At 44.1% G+C, this 25532-nt stretch overlaps 1 protein-coding gene across 1 annotated transcript in view; it reads right to left on the reverse strand.

Annotated features, from left to right (window-relative positions):
- NSF (N-ethylmaleimide sensitive factor, vesicle fusing ATPase) overlaps nt 1–25532 on the reverse strand; it is a 78086-nt gene that overhangs the window by 50778 nt on the left and 1776 nt on the right. The window contains exons 2-7 of the mRNA XM_035566846.1: nt 15015–15100; nt 9479–9578; nt 6609–6648; nt 2380–2546; nt 1125–1232; nt 418–493 (exon numbers count right to left, since the gene is read on the reverse strand). Coding sequence (XP_035422739.1) covers nt 418–493; nt 1125–1232; nt 2380–2546; nt 6609–6648; nt 9479–9578; nt 15015–15100 — 577 coding nt within the window. The remainder of the gene's footprint in view (nt 1–417; nt 494–1124; nt 1233–2379; nt 2547–6608; nt 6649–9478; nt 9579–15014; nt 15101–25532) is intronic.

Below are 25532 nucleotides of genomic sequence, written 5' to 3' on the forward strand. Positions count from 1 at the left end.
TATTTCAGATACGCCATGGCAATAAGCACAGCAGGAGGCCCGCAGAACTGCCCTAGCCCCTCAGCCAGCTGTGGAGCTACACAGTAGGCTGACAGCGGCTTCCATACAGCCCCTGCTAGAAGCAGCGGTCTGTAGGAGGGATAGCACCTTCTCAGCGCAGTGGGTTCCCATAGACACCTGGCCATGTACTAACTGCGTTCTAAAAGATCTGTGAAAGGTTCCTAGGGGATCAAGTACAATCATCTGCAAGTTTAAACTGATACCTAGGAGGCATTTTAAGATGGGCTTTTCAATATATTAGGTCATTTCATATAATAGGAAGAAAAACTTTTGGTATACAAGTCCTTGAGGCCTGAAAAACAGCAAACTTCAAGCAGTACAAGCAGTATTTGTCTCTTTGGATAAAGATGCACTTACCGATCAAATTGAGAGAGGAGTTCTCAGCTTTTTCAAAGGCCACTTGACTATTTCCAAGAACCAAACCAACCTCAATCTGAAAAAGGGAAAGAACCAAATAGTTACATTTAAGCTATTAGACTCAACTTCAGATTCTTCTTCCGTATCTCCAAGCAGATCTCAGCAGGAAAGAAACAGCTGGAAAAGCTCTAGTACAAAAGTTTTTGGAAGGAACGTGAAATACCAACACATCCTCTAAAACCAATTTTATTAACAATTATTTAACTCTGAATGCAGTAGTTCATTGGGTATAATACGCTGGCCTTTTTAAGTTGTTTGTTTAGTTCATAACCAACTGTTTTATTTCAGCAAGGTCTAGAAAGAGAAAAAAAGTATGTGCACAGTGTACAAAAGGAAAATCAAAACTCGACAAAAAGGCTCAAGAGAGAAGGTTTCCACAAATTAGCATAAAGTCCAAAAGATACTCCTTGTATCTCATCCAACTCTGCACTTTAGTGGGTGCAGCTCTAAGCTCCCAACTACACAAGCACACGAGACTGCATGAAACTGAAGACACTTATCTTCTCCAAGGAAAAAGAAGCAGCCAGATGGAACCAAAGTAACTTCTCCAAATGCGAGTAACCTCAGTTCCTCTTTGTACCAACACCTGCTCCGTACTTGAGCCTCTGCAAACCCTAGGGAATGAACATGAATTCCTGTGTCCCTACCTTCTGTTTTTTACTTGCTCCAGACTCTCCTTTGAGGATACTGGGATCCATACCTTCCATGTCCTTTACCAACAGGCCAAAAAGTTTGTCATTAAAACTGAACACAAGCTGTGGAAAGAAGAAACAGAAGTTGATTTTAAGTAATTAAAATGCTAATAAGATTTTGACAAAGCTGCTAAGATTTGAAGAGAAAAAGGCCTGAGGACAAAGCTTACCCCCCCACAAATTCTACTTCTTTTTATTCTGTAAAGGTTGGGCATACTCAACACGTCCTTTTCATGTCCCATACTTAAGGATTACAGAACAAAAAAAGCACACCATGAAGTGGAAAAATACAAAGAATTGCCTTCCTCCAAGAAAAAACTTCTTTTCTTTTCTTTGTTTCAAGAACAAATCAACTCAAATCTTTTTGATGTTTCATTTTTCAGTTTGACAAGGGTACCTCAAAAACAGTGCTAGAGTGGCACTAGACAGAATGAACTTTAAGACAAGTAACAGAATGAACATTAAGAGAAGTGGGGTCCCATCGCATAGAGAAGAGCATGCTGTCTCCTCTCCTCCAAGATTACATTTGCAACTGATTTAAGATTCAGGCCCTGCATGTTGCAAACTACCCTCATAGAAAGCCCTCAATCTGTCCTGAGAATGTGACAAACCAGAGGCTATCGCAGAAGTTCTTAGGGGCAGAAACCGATCTGTTACAGAGCTGAGAGGCTCTATTATAGGAACATCAGTTTTCAGAAATCCCTAAGTCAAATGTTTCACAACTATCTTACCACTGGAAGCCGTAGAGCAGTAATGAATGTTACAACAAAATACACCGCACACCAAAGATGCTATGGAGAATTAATTAAAGCTGGCATTCATTTCTAATTTTGTATATAAGGAAGACAAAAGTCACTTCTCAAAAGATTCCAGGAGCTGCCATGTTTATCGCCAACCAGGCCAAGGTGCAGAGAGAACCCAGGTTTCTCAAGCCATTTTTCCTCACAAAGATACATTTTTTTGGCTAAAGAAAAGGCAGATTTTAAACCACTCTGCTTCTGCTTTCAGTGAAAGTCACAATGGTTCAACATTTATGAAAATACCAATCACACCATAAACAATTTCTGCTTCTTAGCTGACCTCTGCAGCTAAAGTCTAATTACTTAGATACTCTTCAGTATTTTATATCATTGCTTATACAAGCACTTAAGTGTTACTTAAGATCTTTTTAGCCTTTAAAAGAAAGAACAAAACCAAAACAAAATCACACCTGCTGGCCTATTGAGAAGGCTTGGCTGTTGAACTGCTGGATGAATTCTGCAGCCATCTTGTCTGTGTCATAGGGGTTGGAGTCAATGTTCTTCTTCTGCAGAAAATCTATCTCAATTGTCATCGTGCCAATACATTGCTTAGCCTTGTCGAAAGTATATAAAGAAACTGTAAAAATAAAAATATATAAAAATATTAAAAAACAACACATTTCATAAAGCAAGGTCTCCTCACAATCTATTAAACATGCTGTATGTTTAGCAGTGCATGTTCTTCCATTCTGAATCATTATTTTATAAAATTGAATATCCTGTTTCAGATAGAAAACCTCATTTCTCTTGCATCCTTCTTCTACTACAAGAGAAAAACCACAGCAAATTTATCTCTACTGAGAATCCCTGCATTTCTTTAAAGTCTCTAATAATGTCCTTTAAAACAGCTCAAACACGAGCCTTGGGGATAAGGACAGTGAAAGCAAGTTCACACACACTGTAGAACCACAATAGCTTCCCTCAGCATCTAAGACTTTGGAAGATATCTTCAGAAAGCCCAAAGGAAGCATGTCTTACCTGAAAAAGCAACAACCAGAGGTCATAATTGTTTTCCAGTAGCAAGAGATTGACTAGCTTGTCTGCAAACGAGGTGGCAGAAAGTTAAATTATATTACTGCACTTGAACCTGCAGATAAACTATCTGGCTTCTACAGCCCAGAGTGAGGCACCAACCACCCTTCCTCTCTGACACAGGGAACAGCCCCTGCCCCTGAGGCACACTTGTGCCCATCCCAGCTTTCCCCAGGACACCTCCAGCAACCCAGAACCAACTGAATGGCCCTTGGAAGTGGGCAGAAAGCAAAGTGACAAAGTTACTTCGCTGCCATTGCCAACTGCCTCCAGTCCCTGCAGCTCTCAAGTTACATCAGGTCAAAACCAGGAGGACGCTTGGGACCGTTGCTGCTGGAGGAAGGAGGATAAAAAGGAAAGAAGAGCACAGCTCACGTCAGGGCTACTGCCTCGGAGGCGATTAGAAAGGCAGGATCTCACAAAGCAGGCACTCCTAATAACTCACAAAGGACAGAAGCAGTTTCTCCAGAACACTGAAGTACATTACAGGCTTGCTTTGAATATGGAGAAGAAAGTCCTGTCTGATACAGAAGTCACAGCTAAAGTAAAGCAGTAGGAGGCGAATAAGAGAAATGCACCTCTCGCACGGCTTGCTGTATCCCATCACACCTCTCAGCAACAGAATGGTTCCAGTCAAATCCTGCAGACTTCTGGGAAGACAGCAGGTTAATACCCGTATCCACCATGCTATGAGACAGGACACGCTCACATACAGGGAAGGAAAAGAACCTGCCTCTTGCTTAAGATGAAACCAGAAGACACGTAGGTCATCACAGCACGCACGTTTAACAGCCTTCCCTGGCACACAAGGCCACCTCGAAATGAGCTACCAAAGAAAGACCTTCTGGGAAATAGGGTGAAGAAGAAACACTAAACCCCTTCCTGAACTGAGGTATCTTTAATAGCTTGGTAAGGGATATGGCAGCAGGGCAATCACATAAGCCACTGCTAATGAGGGAGAGACGTGGGTCCTGTGAGGGAGCACTGGGAGCTTTACCTTTGGGTTGCTGCAGGGCAGTGACTTCCCTTCGCCGGCCTCACCTCACAGCCTTGTCAGACAAAAGCTTCTGGACAGAACACCCCAGAACCGAGGTGTCAGCAGGCCAGGGGCAGTCCTCACAGAGAGGACTGAGCACTGGGGAGGCCTGAGAACAGACAGGTTCTCTGGGGACAGAGAACCCCACTGCGGCCCTGTCAGCAACACGCAGCAGCAGCTACAAAACCCTGCCAAGTCCTCACACCAGAGAGGCAGGCTGAGAAGAGAGACATCCCCGTGCTGAGACAGAGCCAGCACCTCCAGCACAACACAGGAGCTGGCAAAGCCGAGCTGCACTAAAGCCAGATGCCAGCACCCACCTCAGGGGCTCAGCACCGAGTCCCCTTTCCCCAAAGGCACAGTCTCGAGATCTGCTCACCTGGGAAGCCTGCGGGCTCAGCAGTACTGTCCCGCTAAGCACAGGACTGCACCTTTAAACTGCCCTTAAAGCACAGCTCTCACATTATCGGGGGAACAAGACAGAAAGGGAGCCCTGGTGAGTCACTCATTTTCTGAATGTCTCCCTATCCGTAGAATAGCTTTACAGATAGTTTATACTCAGCAGGCAGTCGTATGACATTTAGTCACCCTGCTTGAAATTACTTCACTTTTTTTAAAAAACAAAACACATTCCCACAGAGTTTGAGAGTTTCTAGCAGGGTCTCGTAGAAGTACAATCACAAATCTGTTCTAACAACTGATCGTGCTAAATATTAGTGTTCATTTCCCCAAATAATTTTCATATTAAAAAGCATTTATTGTTAAGCCAGCTGGCACACGTTACTGATCAACAAACAAACAAGGGTGAGAAAGAAGCTAATCCTGAGTCTGCCCCCAACCTCAGAAAAATAAAAGGGGGGGTGATTCTTCAGTTTAAAAAAAAAATTTAACTCAGCTACCAAAAAGAAACAACTTCAAAGCAATACCTATGAGGCATCTTGTGCACAGAGGCAAACATACCCACTCCAGCTTGTCACTACAGAAAGGGATCGACAGAGTTCATACTGCTCACCCAAGCAATGATCCATCCCCATGACCTCGTTGAGACCAAAGGAGCTGGGAAAATCACCAGACAAGGGTGAGCCTCCCTAACTGCTTCACATCCACAGCTTTACCAGAGGTAACTGTGTGCAAGTGAAGGACAGAGCATGCAAGCTGAGAGATGCAAATCAGCCTCTTTGAACATTAGCAAAGATTCATCAGGCTCCATTAAATTTGAGCAGTGGAATACAAATCTTCAGTTTGCATGAACTCAAAATGCAGCCCTTTCCCTTCATCACAATGCGGAATCCTTCACTTGTCAAAATTGGCATCATAGTGCCCTTGAGCAGAAAGGCATTTACTGCTTAACATGTTCAAAAGGGGAGTGACAGCAAGAAGCTATAGATTTCAGCCTTCCTGTGGACGGTCTGTCCACGAGCTGAGCACCAAACACAGTGAGACACACAAACAATACCAATCAGGCACCAAGCAAACACAAAAAAACAATGAAAAGACTCGGGGCTCTCAAAAGCACTGTTTTGCAGCACTGGCCTGTGGGTGGCATACCTTAAGCGTAACTTGCATGAGGAGACATCCTCTTTTTATTTTATTTTTAAAAAAGCAACTACACTCTGCAGCTGAATTTGCATACGTATTCTCACAGAGTTGTTTATGTTTCTGGTACAGTGAAGTACCTTTGACCTGAAAGGCATTTGTTTAATAAAGCGCCTAAACATACAGGAACTATGCACACTGGTCTCAATTTTGCAGCTTCCCGATCAAGAAACACTGAAGAGAACACAGAAGTGTAAATGCCAGCCTCATCACTGACTGGCAGAAAATACTCATGCCTCCCACGTTCCTGCGAGAGCTCAGGTTAAACAGGAGGGCAAGAAACTCTATAAATGAGTATGTACAAACACCAACATTCAAATGACTCTTTGCATGAGAAATACACTGCTCTTGCTGGAGTCACCTGACAGGCACGCCGTGGTGTTTTCCTGCACAGGGTCATGATTTCCTGCACTCCAGCATGCTTGACATTGACATTAAGAAAACCAGCATTACCTTTTGAGATTATATTCATATGTTGATGATCTGGAGGCTCTCCCTTAAGCAATATTCCTCTCAGTATCAGTGAACACATCAGTGCTATTCACAAATCTCACCACGCCAGCAAATCCAGAGCAGACTGCCAGCCTTTGACAGCTCTTAAAACTTCACCATTCTCAAAGTTTAGGCACAAAGAATATCCTCAACTACAACATCAACTTTCTGCTAGCTGGTAAGTGTTCTCCAAAGCCACAAGGACAGACCAGCCAGCATACACGTTCAACGTTCATATCTGTGGGGACACTGAAGTTCCATACAGAGGTAAACTGGCAGATGTCTGAAGATAAGTCAAAATACTTGTCTAGGTTTTGCAAATTTTAAGAGACGAGAAACCTGCAGACACAGGGGCAACTCCCTCTAACCAACGAGGGCCCCACATAACTTGAAGAAGGGTTCAAAGTCTGGGATTTTCCAACTCAGTTTCACTTCAGTATGGAAGCACAGAATCCATCATGATCACGCTGCGGTCTGACTTACCGTCTATCTCTTGTCCAATGGAAAGTCCAGCCCATTTTCTCTGTAAGAACAAGGCAGAAACTTCAGAAATCTCGTCTTTCAATAGAACACATCTACTCAAAGCCAGCATCCTTACTTAGCAAAACAGCTCCCACCTCCCCACCATGAGAACCCTAAGAAGATAAAAAGGACAGAACCAGACCTTATAAAGACCCTCAAATTAACAGGAAACAAGTCAAAATAAAGGTATCATTTCTATTAATAATCCTATTTTCTGACCTTGGGAGGTGATCCTGTCCCATTTCCTTCATATTATTACTCACCCCACTGTCTTGGATGTTAAAGTTATCATACAGGACGTTTTAGAGTTTTTTGTGGGTTGTTTTTGTTGTTGTTAGGGGCTTTTTTTTTTTTTTTTGACATTCTGCTTCCATCCTACTAAAGCTCCGTTGATGATCAATCATAGAAGAGGTAGCACAACAGGCAAGAAAGGCTACTTGTGAATTATTTTAAAGGCTTACATGTAAAGAGTAGTTGTAGGAAATTGTTACAATGTGAAGTTATAACTTAAAAAAATTAAAATTTGTTCAGAGAACTAGTAAGAATGGAGCTTTTCAAAACCATTAGCTTCCTTCAAACTCCTTTAAAAAGATTTGTGCAGCACAGAACTACATGAGAAGTAGGAAATGGTTCAGTAACTATGTGATGTGAAAATCCATGACCTTTACAATGCCGGAAGTTATTGTTCAATAATTGCAAAAATAGTATTTTTCCAATGGTTCTTGTGATACAGACTGGCTAGTGTGTATTTACAGTCCACATTCCAGGTGATGCAGTATTCACCATCTCTTAAATATCTCAACCTTAGAGAGGCACGAATCACGAAAGTATATAAGTATCATTACAGAAGGCTCCGCTAAAATTGCGTTTGAAATGTTGTTGTTCATGGTTATTTATGTTTGGCTTCTTATCCTAAAAGGAACAAGTCTGGTAGAAGGCATACAATGACCTTTAAAAAAAAAAAAATGAAAATTTCCCCCATGCTTCCTCTCGAATATGTTCACGGTTCAAAACTGGAGTTAGGCTTAAGGAAAGAATTCCCTTGGCTAACAGGGATCCACCTGTTAGAATCAAAGCCCAGAACAGGAAGTCTTATGTGCACTTACTGGTAATCCTGAGAAAGTAAAAACAAACTATTTTTCCATACTTAATCTCATTCTTTACAGCTGTTTAACTGCATGGCCAGTAAGAATTCCTCCCTTCCTCTTGACACTCCAGTTCTTCAGCAAAAGATATCCTAAACTCACCTCCGCCTGAAATATCAAGCACCAGGGACCACCAGTGCAAGAACGGTGGGCCAGCATACCAGTACTCCCATGATTCTTAGGCTTCGCTTGAACCCTTCAAGTTAAGGTTATCACCAGCTTTTGGAACAGGAAGGAAAGCTAAGTTCAGCTAGAATGATTGTTTTGGATGTTGTCTGTGGCAAGAGGTACAGCTCAATCCCTGTGTTCATCTGGGTACTTTCTGCTAGGAAGTTTGTCATCACAACACTGCCCTTCATCTTTTGCTCTTCTCTCCAGTATACAAAATTTCCCATGGTTCTTACTATTTAAGCTTGAGAGTTCAGATTATTACAATCTGAAGGTGGTCAAGAACTTGATGTACGTAACAAATGCAGACCAGACTTCTTGGAGTTCTCAGAGCCTCAGTGTCCATTACATGACCCTCCATGAATACATGAGATGGGACTTGAGGTGAACTTGTATTTTGTGTAACATTGGCTGCAGTTATCCAAAGCTTTAACAAATACTGGAAGTTAAACCCCAGCACTAGGAACACTCAAACAGAACATTCATCTACCAGCAGCTGTAACGCCTACTACCAGAGGCGCTTTTTAGGGGCAAGCAAACTACCTCATACCTTAGCAGAACTTTCTCAGATCAGCAATAACTACCGGAATCTAAGAAAAGAAAAATCAATTCTAGACCACAAATACATTTATTTCAACTCTGCGATACAAATAACTTCTACTGATAGCTGGTTTTCAGTTTTGGCATCATAAATCTTAACTGGACATATGGTAACTTAACATTCTCTGCACCCACTCATCTGGACAAATTTGAATTTGAACAACACGTCAAAAAGCAAAAAGTGGTTTTGGGGCCTATGCCAAGTCATCTGTTGAGGAAAAAAGTCTGTTTGCAGCACAGACACTCAGCAGAGACTCAGCTTCTAGACTAGTTACTAGCAGACAAATACAAAAGCATTAAGCCAGTGACCATGTTTGTTGCTGTTCTGTATTATGCAACTCACTGTGTAAGTCAGTTGATGGCTACAAGATTAATTTTTCTACTTAGAAGTTAATTGTATCAATTATTTATTCTAAGCACCATTTAGCATGCAGTAACTTGACTTAATTAAGAAAGAGGTGACTAGTTAAATCTATTTTATGCATTTAATTGCACATCTCCTCTAGAAATCCTAACGCTCAATATAGTCAAGAAAACTTCCTGCAGGTCTTTGAAGGAGAAACACAGCAAAGAAAACCCTCTAAAACAAAGGAAAACCAGAGAACAATACACATTCAAAACCAATAGCAGACATTGCTTATGCTTTTCTTTTTGAAAGTTTGTTTCTGGTGGGTTTTAAAAAGATTAAGTTATACCTTTCCTAGTATTTTCCAGAATATGCTAAACATACAAAGGAATATAATCAAGCTCGCTTCAGCTATAGTAAATGCCTCTTTGAACTTTTGCTTTCAGAAATCAAATTTGCAGTACACATTTATGGAGGCATCTCCCTCCAATTAGTCTAGCTATCTTCAATCCAAATTTCAAAAGACATTTTGCTTATTCTACAGGAAAACAGTAAGTCAAACCAGGCAGTACCTGGGGCAAGCTGAACGCGATGCTGCCAGGAACAACAGAGGAATGGGTTCTCAGCGTGAAAATGTATTTGTGGTTGGGAGAAGTCTTCACAACAACATGTCTAGAAGAGAGAACAGTATTTTACTCCAATATATATCCCTGTGCATTGCTCCCAGTGCTAGGAGAATTCAAAAGAGATGAGCCAGCTTATACCTGGTCCTGTAACAGGAAAAAAAATAAAGGCTAATAATTACTATTTAAGTTCCCCCCCCCCCCCCCCCAGTAGCCTTTTACTTCAGGAATTGCTCTGTACAAACGTGATAGAACCAAACTATAACCACAAAGACAAAGGCTGCTATATTTAAAATTAACACCAGGTTCACCTCTCAAGCATATAACACCAAAACGATAAGATTTTACCCCAACACAAGTAATATATATATCCCAGCTGAGATTTTCATATGAAATAGATGCAAAGCCTATAAAAGGATCTTAGCACATTGGTTAGAAGTTTGATCACTGAAAAAATAGAAGCAAGTCCTGTACAAAAGTAAAATCCAATAGGCACTGAGGCTGTCCCTCCCATTTGCTAGGACCTACAGCTCCTTGCACAGGACCTGAAGACCAGAAACACTACTATTAAAACAGAACAATACAAACAAACCACCAGAAGCAGACAGAGGCAGCAACTGCACATGCCTGTCTGTCACCCTCAAAAGCTAAGCCATCAGGAAGGGAAATACCCAAAACCTATGCCTGATAGCTCTTACCATACGATAGGCAGACTTCTTTTTGGCATACAAAAGCAAAAGGAAAGGAAGATGGGATTTGTGCGCGCTGGCAGCAGGGGCGATGGCCGAATCAGGTTTGTTCCTTGCAGCTGCCTGCAGTTCAACGACCCGCAGGAGGCACGAGGCCACCGACTGCTGCGACCTGTGGTGTCCCCTCTTCCTGAGCCTCTTATCCATGGTTAGAAATTGAGGGCTAGACAAGTCACGCTAACAGCCAAAGCCTGCATTCCCAGCCATCCTCCCCCCTGCCAGTGAACGTGCTACACACACATGCTCCATGTATCTTCGTTTGCGCACGCACAGTGACTCCAGCACCATCCAAAAGCAGATCTGCACATACACACGTTGGCTACGCTGCACATGCACGACAGCTTCAGCCACGTGGAGAGAGCACGCGGTCCTCTGAGACTAGAGGAAACGTGTGGCCTGCAGACCAAGATGACCAGCCATCACTAGTTTCAGTGCGCACACAGGGCAGCTCGCAAAACCTTGCGGGAATTTCTGCACTGGTGGCACAGCAGGGTAAGAAAGCATTTGAAACGCAGCGGTACGTACGTGCCTGCTCCATCAGGCGGACAAGTGATTTGGTTCTTTACTGGTTCTGACCCTAAGTCACCCACTGGTGCCCCAACCCCAGCGGTAGGGATGTGCCCTCTTCCTTCCCCATTTCGCCCTGCCCCAAGCTCAAACCCAGAAACCTGTTCGGTAGTTTGGTTCCTTGCAAGTCTTAGCAAGGGAGAAAAAGGCATTTAAGGTGGCTTCGTGGTGATCATGGAAGCCTTCTGAGGACTGTAAGAAAGCAGATGTTACTCCTATTCTCAAGAAGGGCAAGGAGGAGGATCCAAGGAACTACAAGGCTGGTCAGCCTCGCCTTACACCTGGGAACCAAAACACACTGGAAACCAAACACACTGAAGGGCAAGAAAGCAACTGGGAGCAGTCACCATGAGTTTACAAAGGGGAAATCTGTCCTCACCAAGCCCAGCTTCAGACCAGGCACCGGCCGAGTACCCCAGGTACACGTACCAGGGCCAACACCATCTCAACGCTACCTTAAACCTGGGTGACAGCACAGAGCATCCCCCTGGCAGGTCTGCAGATGGCACAAAACCAGGAGGACAGGCTGACCCGTCTGATGGCTGCGCTCCCATTCAGCAGGGCTTGGTCTGGAGACGTGGGCTGACACAAACACAACAGAGTTCAACCAAAGGAAACGCAAAGTCCTGCAGCAGCACGGGTTGGGGCCAACTGGCCAGGAAGCAGCTTTGCGGGCAAGGGGCTGGGATGCTGGCAGACGGGCTGAGCATGAGCCAGCACCATGCCCTTGCAGCACCGATGACCGACATCAGGTTGGGCTGCTGTACGAAGAGCCAAGGGCGACCGTCCTTCCAGACTGTACGTTGCTCCAAGGGCTGTTTTGTTTTAAATCTGTAATAGGGAATAGATAGTGTGTTCAGCCCTGGGGCCTCCAGCACAAGCAGGACATGGACCTACTAGAACGAGTCCAGAGGAGGGCCATGAAGATGAGCAAAGGGCTGAGCACCTTTGCTGCAGAGACAGGCTGAGGGCATTGGGGGTGTGCAGCCTGCAGAAGGGAAGGCTCCAGGGAGAGCTTATGGCAGCCTTCCTGTACCTAAAGGGGGCTGGGGAGGGACCCTTTGTCAGGGAGTGTGGTGATAGAACAAGGGGGAACGGCTTTAAACTGAAAGACAGGAGATTTAGATTACATATAAGGAAGAACTTATTTCCTAAGAGGGCGGTGAGGCCCTGGCCCTCACAAAAACCTCTCCCAGCACACCGGACAGCACAGCCTGACAGAGGTCAAATAGATGTCCAGAAAGGGGGAAAAAAAGAGTGAGAAAAGAAAAAATAAATCAGCTTTCTGAAAAAAAAAACTATAGCCAAATAATAAGATTAGAAAAGGTCAAATCCTGACAGACTCTTCAAGAACAGCCACATCTCAGCAACAGCAGAAGCAGAGAGTTTCCCACAGACTGCAAGAAACCGAAGTATTAAGAACATTCAAAATATGGCAACAGCAGGAAAATGAAAATGCACTTTCCAACATTCATGTTCACCAGGAAGAAGCTTGGAGAGCTTATGGAGACTCATGGGGAAAATCTCCACCTCTTTAACAGCTTCTGCTTATAACCTAATAAAAGGAGTAATGAGTCACCAGGGCCGGCTATTTCCCAAGAGCTCTGATGGATGAAATTGCTGCTCTAATTCACAGGCAAAGCCTTGCCTGAAACCATCAGCACCAAAGCACGACTGTAATGCAGGTTCTTAAGGGCTCCCAGGGAATACCACCAGTCAGTAAGCCTGCTGGCCAGGCTGAGCAAGCCAACAGAAACCGTAACAGGTAACAACTAATGGACATGCGGGTTAATATTACGTTGGTGAAGAAAGAACGTGGTTCTTGTACAGGAGAGGATACCTTGCACATCTGTGTGAAGAACCCAATGAGCATCTTAAGAATTCACTAATTATCTGCCCATGTTGTTACAGGAATCCTCCTCTGGTGGATGCTGGAAACCCATGCACATTATCCAGCAAGGTTCTTCAACCCAGATAACTGAACTGGCATGAGATAATAGGGATGGTTTCCCCATATAAAAGACAGGAATAGAGGTAAGAATAATTAGTCAGTTGTCAATGGAAAAAAAATGCCATTCATATAAATGCCCTGGCTTCCTCCCAGACTGCTGTCCCATTCACTGTCTGGTTGCTTTCAGCATCTGCTTCTCTCTCCAAAATACTTCTGGAGCCCTCAGGAGAGGAGTATGTCACAGGAACGTCAGACAGCGCCACTTACCAAACCAGCAATGTGACCACAGCAAAGCATTGCATCCCATGAACTCCTGCGTCACAAAATTATGATTCATACTGCCCCAACACACAGGGTGTGGAAAATGAAGCATGAAAAGATCTACAGTGGCATCTCGGGGATAAACCATCTCACTGATCTAAGGTCAAGATCTCTAGACCATGAGTACCAAACCTAAGTGTTAAAACAAAGCCCTTCGGGTAGCTGTTAGAAAAAAAAAAAAACGAAAAAAAAAAAAACACCCCGGAACCAGTCATGGTTAGGGCAATACAAACCCAAACTGCTGACAGCACGCACAGTACTGCAGCAGATCGTAAGGATGGTCTTGCCCAGTATATCTGCAATGCAGCAGAATGACTACATCTTTCAGTAGTAGCTGAATGCTGAGATGTTTCTCTGTACTCTAGTCTTACACTTTTCCAAACAATTTATAGCATCTGTTCACAACCAAACATATGCTGCTTTCTCCATAAGCCCCAATTTCTAGAAATAGGCAGCTCTCCTGGGGAGAATCAGCTCAGCCAGAACCACGGCCAGCCTGCTTACCAAGCAAGTCTCAGGATACCGCTGCCTGCACACTTGGATAATGAGGGAGGGTTCTCAAACTGAAAGGAAAACAGCTGGCTGCTGTAGGTCTGGAAGCTGGGTCCTTCTAGGACATCCACATTTCAGGAAATTAACTTTTTTTATAATGTATGAGGTACAATGCTCAGTTCAAGTATTTTTGTAAGTCCATTACTTTGGAAAAAAAAATCTACTTGGGGAAAAACATCATTTGAAGAGAGCAGGACACCCCTACCTTCAACCAGACACTTTTGCCTGCTTCCGACTAAAAGTTTTGCTGTTTTGAGAGCGGGGGAGTGAGGTGGTTTGGGTTTTGGTGTTCGTTCATTTGACACTACAGGCAGGGTTGTGCAACCACAGTTCTGCTGAGCAGCAGGAGGCCAGGCGAGCTCGGTGCAATGCAGGAGCTCTCCAGGGTAGCAGCACAGCCGACCGACAGCACAGAAAGAGCACGGCTGCAAACACAGGGCCCCCGTGCTCCCTGCAGTTCACAGCCGCTCATTTTCCACCCTTAGCAGAATTTATCTGGGCCAGGTATTTTATGCTAAAGCCCAAGGTATATCATTACCATTTGTTAAACATTGTTTCCCATTTTAAAAATCCAAGCCCTTTAGCCTCCTGCTGTGTGTGATGCTCCCTCTATCAGCTGATACTAATTACTTGTCTGCAATCTGCATATGGAAGTCCTTCAGAGAGCCACCTCGCTGCTGCAGCAAAGCAAGGGAACTGAGTATTTGAATTGGCTTCCTTCAATGCAAAGCCCTTCTGTACATTCCATGCTGAAAAATTAATGTGTTTTCTGTCTTTCTCAGAAAAGTAAAGCCCAGACTCAGCTTCTATCACTCACACAGACTTGTAATTAAAGTATCCAAATTGCTGTGCCCACACTCTGGTTGTCTTGCCCTGTTGTTCTTGTGCATGCAAACCCCTAGAATGAGAGATGGTTTCTGCTGACGCTACTACTCAGTACCCCAATATGATGAGGAGTGGGAAGATGCCCCTAGTAACACAATTAAACGATAAAAATCTATTTGAAAATTACCCATTAGCTCAAATATTCTATGTAACAGCAACAACAGGAAAAAAAAAAAAAAGGTCAAAAAAGGCCTGAATTCCTTCACTAAGAAGTGTTTATAGTTACTTAAGCAGCTCCAGTTCCCAAGCTGGGAACACTTCACAGAAAACAACATTTCTGAGTATCTCCATTGCTGATAAAGAGGCACATCCAAAGTTTTGTTTCTAAAGGTACAGAACTTTTGTTAATTAACCTACTGTATTTACGTTCCCAAATGTGAAATTCCATTCCACCTCCACCCAAATTATGAAAACAATCCCTTTTTGGTTAAAAGTTGAAAGAGCAACACTGCACACTTACTGTCCGGATGGGAAGTCCTTCTCATTCACCACAGCACAGTTTGTTAACGACAGCTCATCGGTGGGACACCTCGCTGCTTGCATAGACTATGAGAAAGAGAGGGAAGGGAGAAAAAAAAGTAAATATCAACACTGTATTTTTCTCCTTTACTAAGGCAAGCGTCAAAGCTTCTGTAAACCCATAAAACACAAACTGGTCTCACGAGTACTGACGTACTGTGAGGGCACTGACAAGTTCCTCTTTCTCTTCATGGCTTCTCCAAATTCTTCTGATTGACAAAGAGGGTTGTAACCAAGACCTCTGCGTTACAGTCTAGTATACCCAATATTTCAGGAAAAATACCTAAGAAATACCTAGGAGAAAGCCTGCAAGGCAAATGATGTTAACTTGCTAATGAACCCTGGTGTTCATGGAGCTTCCCTGAACTCTGCAGCCTGCCAGAAGGTAGCAAAGTGCTCCCTGGCAGATGTTTCTTGCCAGGTACCATCACCCTGGGGCTTTCTGAAAGCTGGTACGGCACAGCAGCTGCTGGCAGAGCCCTACAAGCCTGGGTAACCCCATCTCACGCTGCTGTGCTGGGTTAGAGGTGCACAATGTGGGGAAAAGAGGGCAGAATAAAGATGCTACTTTTCTGCTTCCCTCACGTCACTCAGCAAACTAAAATCTGAGACCTCCATGCTGGATATACGCACTCAGTGCAGCACAGGGCATTGCCGAAAGACTGCAGGAAAGTTTAGTTCTCAGCCAGCTGCTCCCCAGCTCCACTGAATCTCCATAAAACTCCTCTACAAATGCATCAAGATGCAAATGATATTTCCTACTCTATAAGAAACATTACAGATCAGTAATAAATAGAAGAAAATTAAGTTAGGCTGCCAGCTCCAGCCTATCGCTACTTAAATACTACTGCAACCAATTTTGTGGGGGTGTCTTCCCCCAGCCTTTTTTGTTTAAGTCAAAGGAGCAATCCTATTTCAAGAGACTATGTTCAGCTTTTTCCTCTACTTTCACAAGGGGATCAGCAGCTAAAATAACCTGATAGCCAATACTCTGCTGCCCCATCCCAAGAAAGCACCTCGGCAGGGTGGCTGAGGAGCACCAAAGAGAAACCTCACCCCCTTCCTACATCTCCAGCCCCATTTGCTTCCACACAATTATCCCAGAGAACAATAGCTGAAAGATCAAAATTGGGCTCAAAATGCCTCTAGAAATAGAGGAAACAATGGAAAGGGTGAGATCTCTATTGCTAGCTACAGACTGAAATTTTTAATTCAGAGCAAACCTAAATTTGACTGCCCAGGATGTCTTTTTTTTTTTTTTTTTTTTTTAAATTAGAATCAAAGCCCAAATGTTTGTCAAATAGAAATTTGCAGCCAGGGCAACAGAAACCATTTGCCTGTGACAGCTTACTGCTAAGGGCAATCTGAAATGGGTTTTCTCTCGAGACACCCTTAAATCCACACACACGTGCCTCGATGATTCCCCACGCATTGCCATCCTGCTCAGCCTTCACCCACGCAGCCCTCTGAGCCATTTGAGAACCAAATCACAGAAAATTCTTCTCCACGTGTATTGGAGCAAGCATACCCTGTAACAGATCAGCTTTTTATGTAACAATGCAACTCTTGTAGAGTATTTGCTATTTAGAAATGAATTAATTCATTATTTTACTGAGTAATGCCTAGTTGCCCTTGACATATGTGACAACAGAAAATAAATCTGTTTTCAGCCTTGAAATCATTTTATGTACCAGAATCTGAAGTGTAGTAAGACATTTTAATTAAATATTCTTGTAATAAAAAAATTGTAGATATCGGTGGACTTCTGAAATAGACACCCTGGCTGTTAAGGCTCACCACCTGAAAAAGCATTCACCGCTTTATCAGTTCACCTTTCATTTGTGAGGGGACTATTTTCTGAAGAGCATGCCCTGATAAATGCATTAGGTAGGATATTTCTGGAGAAAACCATCCAGAGAGCTCCTGAATTAAGCCTTTTTACAGCACTAGTCCTCAAACGCGTTTTTAATCCTTGCTGACAAACTGCTTCCTACACGAACCGCGAGCGCCTGGCAGAGCTGCCACTCCTCTGCGTTATTTCTGTCCGCCTCTGGGAACGTGCAAGCTTTGCTTTAAGGACCTGCATAAATATAAAGGAATGCATTTCAAATCCAGCACCAAGTGTTCCTTTCCCCAGCCCTACAACATGATAGATGTGTGGCAAACCTTACTTTCTTCTGCAGCAGTACCAGCACGGCCCATGCCAGCCATCCCAGCGCCCGCCCCATTCAGCGCCTCCTCCTGCGCTCGGCACAAGCCCATTTCTCCCTTAGCACTGACCAACACCTCCCGCTGTACCTAGCAGTTTCGCTGTGCCCCCAGCTCCGCAGCACGTACCCTCCACAAGCTACAAAACGATTTCAGAAAACTTCAATATGTTATCGACACACAAGCATTTTTAGCACCACGCAGCTCGTGCAAGAAAAAGGATGTCGCTCAACCGAAGCAGGTTTTCCTGAATGTCCAAGAGACAATTTGAGGAAATCCGGCCACGTAGAAGACAACTAAACCAAAAAGCACCCAGAGAGGACGGAGGTCCAGAGGCCTCCTCTTACCTCCCCACTCACATCCCCACCACCACTGTTACAGGGGCTCTTGTCCGTCTGTCCAGCAACTGAGCAAGGATGCGGGCACTGGCAGCTCCTGCATATGTTTTAAGGCATAAAGGCACAAGTCCAGGGTGTTACAGGAGCTGCTGGAGCCCAGCGGGCTTCCCTGTGCTACAGCGGCAGTGCTGTCAGGGAACACTTGGAGCTCTCGCAGTTTGGGTGCCCCCAGCACAAACTGAAGGCCGTGCCTTTCCCCAGCACCACCCAGCAGCAAACACAGGGAGCAAAATCCCTGCAAGTATGTTTAAGAAACCTTCAAGTATATTTACACAAGCTCTTTGTAAGCTAGTTAGTAGGTTACTGCTAGGAACTAGTCAAGACAACATGAATCTCAGCTCCAGCAAGGCACCAGAGTTGATCTTGCAGCTGACAGCAAACGGCACCTGCTGCACTCCATGGCTGTCACCTCTGGCTTGAAGGTGACCCACATACATCTTCCCAGGCCCCGTGCCCACAACAGACACTTATCAGGCTTAAAGGAGCAAGAGAAGTCTTCTCCGCCTCCAGCTGCTGCTCTGATTTATCCAGGGAGAGGACTCCAAGGACAGGGAAGCTCTGTGGAGGTGACTCCAGTTCGAGGCGGTGCCTCCTTCCTGAAGCATCCTCAGCAGGAGGCATCCATCACCCCCTACAGTACTGCGGTACCGGCCACCAAACCGTGCCTACGCAGAGCTCCACTCCGGTAACCCTCCTGTTTGCCAAGAGAAAAATGTGACTGCAAGATGCATTGATAAATCTTATGCCCTTGGATTTATGACACAGCAGCAATGTTGCCTCTATTCCTCTGCCACTGAGCTGATGCTAACCATGAAGATAGAGCACCAGGAGGCTCAATGATCCTGACACGTTTTACTTTTACAAAGTAAAACTTACCCCAAAGAACAAATAGCTTCCTAACCGAAGCAAATACCACAATGATCTTTCAGAGACTGGTTTTCAAAGCTGCACGGATTGCAGTGTTCCTCAAGTAAAACATGACACTGAGCTGTCCTTGTGTTTTGGGAGAGCTCAGCCCAGAAAGCAACGCAAAGTTATATGGGTATTTTCATACATAGATAAAAATGCCTCTTCTCATCCTGAATTGCAAGACTAGCATCCTAAGCAAAAACAAGCACTGCACTCACTGGGAAAGAGAATGAATAATAAGATCTCTGGAATATTACAGAAGAGTAGCATGGGTGAGCACAGAGTACAAAAAACATGGTTAATATTTGTGAATTGTTAAGGCTGATAGAGGAAGCTAAAGAAAAACATGTGTCCCATTACTCAGACCCCACAGGAGGTAAGTGGGCGGTACATAATAGCAGTGCACCACTACCTGTCAGTTGTTACCGAATAAAAGAGCGAAAACGTTAAATGCTAAGGCAAGGATGCTCTTCATTTGAAACAGCTTAACTCATTTAACGTTCTAATCCTAACCAGGGGATTATGAAACAGCTTCTGAAGCTGAGGCAGGTTTTGCTCTCTGCAGTGCTTCTGCACTATTTGTTTATACAACAAATATCGTTAAAGCACTGTATGTTTAAAATCTTTTGTGGAAAATGTATGCACGGGGAGGTCTGCACGTATATCTGTGTACATACGCATCGTATCCGCCACGCAGATGTTGGCAAACAAGTGCTAGGCAATGTCAAACAGCTCTGAGTAATAGAAACTGAAGTTTCCTCCGCATCTGTGTACAAACGGGGACTGCCCGTTCCAAAAAGCTCTCCCGTGCCAGCTGTTAGGTGCCAAAGTACCTTCGGGCCTCCGGTCCAGAGCAGAGGCATGGACAAAGAAAGCCGAGTGCCCGCTTACCAGGGCAGAAGCAGGTGCACTCCTGCCTGCTGGCTGCGTTTGAACTCTTTGTTGAATATCGAAAGGGAAACTTATGATACTAAAGGAGCTCTGAAGAAAAACAAGAGAACCGAGATGCTGCAACGTAAAAACCTACAGCAATATTCAAGACTCCATTCCTGAGGGAAAGCAGGTGTGCATGAAGCATCGCCCAGTGCAGTTTGTATCAAAAGATCCAACGCATCAAGTGGCAACGGAATCCAAGGAAAGAAAACAACAAAGCAATGAACATTAAAATTGCAAACAGCAGGAGCCTGCTGCACGCAGATGACGAGCACCAGCACTAGCACGCAGAAAGATGAGCTGAGGCAGAGCTGGGTCAGCAACAGCCTGGGAGAAGGAGCCAAATTAAGCTCTTCCAGCACAGAAGGCCTGAAGAGGATTATAACTACTTTCTCTCTAAACACACACACATCATAGAGCTAAATAACAGAGAGGAAAAATGACTCGATCCTAAAGGACAGAAGAAATAGGTATAAGATGATACCAATGCTATCACTGCTAACAACTAGCAGTTAAGAAAGGGTTCCTAACCAGCAGAGGAAGGCAGCACTGTAATAGCCTATAGTGGGAAGCAGTACAGACAAAACTAAAATTATGTGAAAATTATGAAAGGGATGGCAATGCGATGCCTACAACAGGGAATACACTCAGCAACGGATGCCGTAAATGCTGTGTTTCTAAACTTAAAAAAAAACTAAACTCTGAAGGAGTTAATAACAAGTTGAAGGTTTTTTCTGGACATCTGAAAAAATCCTCTGACAAAGCTCCCGGAGTTCTGCAGCCCTGCTTGCACAAGGAGAGATCAAACACCGACAAGTGACCGTTTGGAAAGAGTCACCTTGGCAAGACAGTTTCCTTTTCTGATCTACAGCCGCACAAAGAGCCCTGCAGCACCCGGCGGGTTACGCACGGGGTCCCCCAGGACAAGCAGCCCTGAGGCTGCTCAGCACCGTCCTTCCCATCTGCTCCTTGTGACCGCTAGGTTAGTTGGCTGGAAGCTTTTGTTCTTTCTGGAAGGAGCTGCATTCTCTCTCTGCGACAAGCTCATAAACACCGACCTTCTCCTATTAAAAGAGGAATGATTGCATTAGGGGGGCAGCAATACAGACCCCAACGAGCCTTCACTGTATACATGACACACACATTTCCATTTGCTTCATCTAACAGCAGGCGCCTGCTTCCCTCACGGGCCTGAGCGGCAATATAGAAATTACTTCCATCTTAACACATGAAAGCCATTTTATTAGCACAGAGGCACCTATCTTAGCAATTAGGGGATTTTTTTTTAGTAGGGTTGTGACTTCTGCTTACTTTTTGTTTGCAAAGTTTACAGCCAGGTGAGGTCAGTTCTGCAGGGAGTTTTGTTACTCCGGTGCTCTTTTATTGGGTGCAGTTAAGAACCTGCATGTAGCTTTGGGGATTTGGCTGTACTACTGCCAGTACTTTGCAATGTTATCAAAAACAGAAATTATACTTCCAAGACTAAAAGGCTTGCCTAGTCAAAAGGCACATGAGAAACAAGTGTGCTAAAGGAGAACTACAAGCTACCAGTAAAGTGTCTATAATCTAATTAAACAGGCTGTTCTGCCCAGCAAAGATGTCCTTCTCCGTATCAGTTCTTCACAGCATTATCAGAAAAGCGTTATCAGAAAATGTATCTGTACCCGTGCTGCTCTGCCATATAATCAGAAAGCTGTTCCCTGAGCGTGAAAACACCAGCTCCACTTTCCAATTAAGAAATAATGACCCAGAATACCTGCATTTGTAATTAACATCTCCATTTTTGGAGTTGATGTTGCCTCACATTTCTTCCAAGAGCCAAGCAATCAACTATTTAATTACAGGGAATTGCTACTTGTCGTGTTTCATCTAAACCTCTTTGAAAAATCCTTAAAAGAATGAAACTTTGCGCACCCATAACATATTAGCCTGGGATGCAAGTCAGAGGACTCTGATAGGCTAGCTGGGAAGACACCTACTGGATGCAAATTCCTTCCATTTATTTAGAAAAATTACTCAATGGCAACAAAGACAAGACTAAAAATATTCTCTTGAACTTGGAATTTGCCCTGTGACAGCCTGAGATGCTGCCATCCCTTGCTTATTTCCAACTCAGCCCATCAGTGACGGGCTGTATCCGGCACTGACAACTGTACCAAGTGCTCCCCAATTACAGGCAGCTCATTTCTACAGAAAAAGCAAGTAACTTCACACAACTTTAGGGCATAACTTACTCCAGATATTTTCTGACAGAAGGTCACTGCCTTATTGCGGCCCAGGAGACTGCAGAAACGGGTTCTATCTTTTTCTGCTGCAAACAACCCTTCTGAACTACCTGCCCTACATACATACGAAAGAGCACACCAGCACTGGAACAGGGCACGAGAGTGCAAGAAGAGCGATATATTCAGCCTTGATTTAACAAGCAGTCGTACCAGTTGGCTCCAACCCCCAGTAACAGGATCCTGTGCTGAAGGCTTTTCTATTAACCATAGCGGCAGTGTTCCTTGCTTGAATTTTTCTGTTCACAGATCTTCTCCAACACAACTCTCCAACTCCTGAAAGTCAAGAAACTTGTGGAAACGGCCAGTAAGGAAAACTGTTCACAAAATCAGGTCTCTGCCAGAGAACAGCCTGAATTTGAGACAACGTCCTGACGGATATGCCTGGCAAATGGCTGCATCACAGAGAGACCACGCTCTGACCTTGGTCTCTCCAAAATATTTTAGTTACTACCTTGTCACTGTCTGTCACAGCGTTCAGGGGTCAGCTAACAGTCACTGCATCAGCTCTTCCTAAAGCTTGTCCCCTCAGAGTGCATTTGGCCAGTAGCCACCAACTCCCATCTGGATCAGAAAAAGACGAAGACCTACCATAAAAAGCTATATTTTAGTTTTCAGATTTCTAGTACATTTTCACGTAAAAAATGAATCAACAAAAAATTTATTCCACTGAAAACGACATCCAGCCTGGCAGGCGATTTAGCAGAATGTAACCACGACTATTTTCCAAGGACTGCTTTTCTGGGGACTTAAGCAGAGCCGATGTTATGACAGTTATGAGCTTCCTCCAGATTTACTGCTAGGGCATCTCCCAGACCACAGGGTCCTCTCCGGAACGACCTCTGCGCTCTAAGAACCAAGGACAGGCAGAGAGAAGATCTTGTTATGGAAAAGAGAGCAACATTTAAGAAATTCACACTTAAAGGGAACCACAAAAGGATTTTTTGATTTTTTCCAGATTTTTTTCAACTCCTTGGCTACAGATGGCAAATTCTGGCCTGCCTTAGCAAGAAAAGAAGTAGCATACCAACATCTCCAAAAGCAGAGGATGAGAGGCCACACTGACATCTCCCTCCTGCATTGTCTCACTCAGTGTAAGCTTGGGGACACAGTTTCTACAACACTAAGCCAAGCAACAGATTAAAGGTAATCAAAGATGACAAGGTCAGATATCCCATGGCCACAATCATTCGTGTGGTCTCACAGCTGGCAGAATTTTATTCCAAGTAATCTAGCATGGGTTTTCATAAACCAGCAGTCCTGTAAGAAGCACACAAGTGTATTTGCGATGAGTTCACAAGACAAGAACACAGCTGCAGAAGAGATCTAAACCATTCAGATTTAGTTTTCTTCCATTCCCCTAAAACACTGCTAAAAAAGAAAAAACAAAAACCAAGTTATTTACACTACGCTTTTTAGTATTTCCAAAAGTGTAAGTGATGACAGAAGAACGAGTACCACACTAAGAAAGAACCAAGCTGATTCACAAATGTTTCTTATGTTGCCTAATGACACCTGCACCTATGAAGTGAGGTTCCATATGTTAGCAGAAGAGGTAAGAAATCAGAATTTATAGCTTTAATAAACATGAAACCTACCCTCGCTATTTCAAAGCTTCTACAAAACTACCCAAGATAAAACTGTCCTTTGACTGCAAGGAGTACAAGAGAGCACGCGCTAGTCCAGCAATGTCTCCAGCGTCACGTTACACTGAGGGGTACAGCCTGTCCCTCGCTGCCATTCCCACAACTGCTGTATTTTCTCAATTTGACAGTCGATTTCAACAGATATCTGCAATGCATCTTCTGCTCAAGTCACACGCTCTTCTAGAGAGGTTATGATACAGTTCTGCAAGATAAACTAAAGGCTACGATTAACTGAATGAAACCAAAATCATCTCCAACCAAATACAGATAGGAATTTCTTCTGAGAGGCAAACAGGCTAGCGTCTCCTACCACTGCGCCAACGGGAATACCATGTTATGCTTAATTCACATATATGAGTCCCAAACAGCAAATAAAAAAAACGAAGGTTGGGTTACACAAGTTGCAGCTATCACAGAAACACACAAAACACACACCAGTCTCTGATGGGGATCATCACCAACTTCCACTCTACCAAGTCAACATTCAGCATGCATGACTCTGAAGGAAGACCTCCTGCCAGCTTGTAAGGGTAGAACTGCAGCCATGTAACCCTGCTTCATTCCCTACACCACTTATCTATGTAGCTCCTCAATGTGGTGCAGATACGAGCAGAAACACAGCTCGTTCTACATCAGCAGCTTGACACTGGCTGGAATAAGGCTGAGAAGTCTCTAGACGCGCCATATGCTAAGAAATCATCTGGCTTTTCTACTTTCCTTTGAGAAGTAATCCCTAACGAGGTGCACGTCAACGACCTACAGCACCAGCCATCTTCCAGAGGCCCAGTCTCAGTGCAAGGGAAGCGGAACTGACCACGGACGCAGCCAGACAGCTTTATGCATTCCCTCCTCTCTCGCAGACACTGACCGACGTCCTCGCAAGCTCAAGGGGCTGCCTGCGTACCTCGTGACTGCATGCAGAGATAGAGGACAAATTGGAACAGAAGCAGCCATTATTTCTAATCAGCATAAACTATTTTTCCTGTAAGCTTCCATCGCCATTAACCACTGTATCCGCCTTGCAACTGAGGAAAGGCAGTGCAATTAAGGGAGTAGAGGACTATACCTGAAACAGCACTGGGCATTAATAATATTTGGCCTATCATTTGAATACATTATTTAAAATGTTAACTGATGATTTTGTCTCTCTTCTACCTCAGGAAAGCCATTCATTTCTCTCTGTAAAAGTATGCATACACAAGTCAAATCACGTGAGTCTAATAAAATAGACTAAGCTCTAGGTTGCATTGCAGGACATTTTTTCAGGCCACAAGTACTCACTGAAGCTTTCTCTATGCGTTCTCCAGGTTTAAGCACTTTTTAAAAATGTTGACAACAGAACAGCATCAGTGTTCCAGCATCAGACTCACCTGCTGTATCTAGAGATATCACACACCTCCATCCTCCTACCCACTGTTCCTTACTTACATAGACAAGGATCACAACAGGTCCAATGTCACATCCGAAACGTATGCTGTTGCTTGCTCATCTGACCTCTGCATCATTTTGCGAGCTGCTGCTATCCCACATGCAAGCTGGAGGGAGCAGACAGCTTGTTTATTAATTTACATTAACAGCATTCACCATAGTGCAAGATTGGACCAGGCTCAGAAAACGCTATGAAACACTTTGCTTAAGAACACTCCTCACAGCATTAAATAATCTGATAATTCAGCAACAATTATATTTATAGATAATTCATGAAAATACTGAATAGCAAAAGGCTTCCTGGTAACCCAGAGAAAGTATACCCTCTTGAACTGCCAGATTACATGACAGTGAAGCTCCAATCTTTCTCCTAAATTCACATAAATCCCCCCTTTTCTCCACAACGCATCCAAGTTAGCCAAATAAAGGCAGATTTTTTCAGGTTCTTGCGGGCACAAAAGCGCAGAAATAGCTCACAGCAGCAGGAAAAGCTGGGGTCGACCCCTCTCCTTACTCCCCACAACCTCAGTCACCACCACTCAGACCATTCATGAAGCCTTTCCAGCACACCAGGGCAACTGAAAACTAACTCAGTGAACTATGTGGATGGCTCTCTGTCAACTCAGCATGCCAAATAGGCTCAGGGTACCCACCG

Source organism: Cygnus atratus, chromosome 25, assembly GCF_013377495.2.
Source record: "Cygnus atratus isolate AKBS03 ecotype Queensland, Australia chromosome 25, CAtr_DNAZoo_HiC_assembly, whole genome shotgun sequence".
NCBI lineage: Eukaryota > Metazoa > Chordata > Aves > Anseriformes > Anatidae > Cygnus > Cygnus atratus.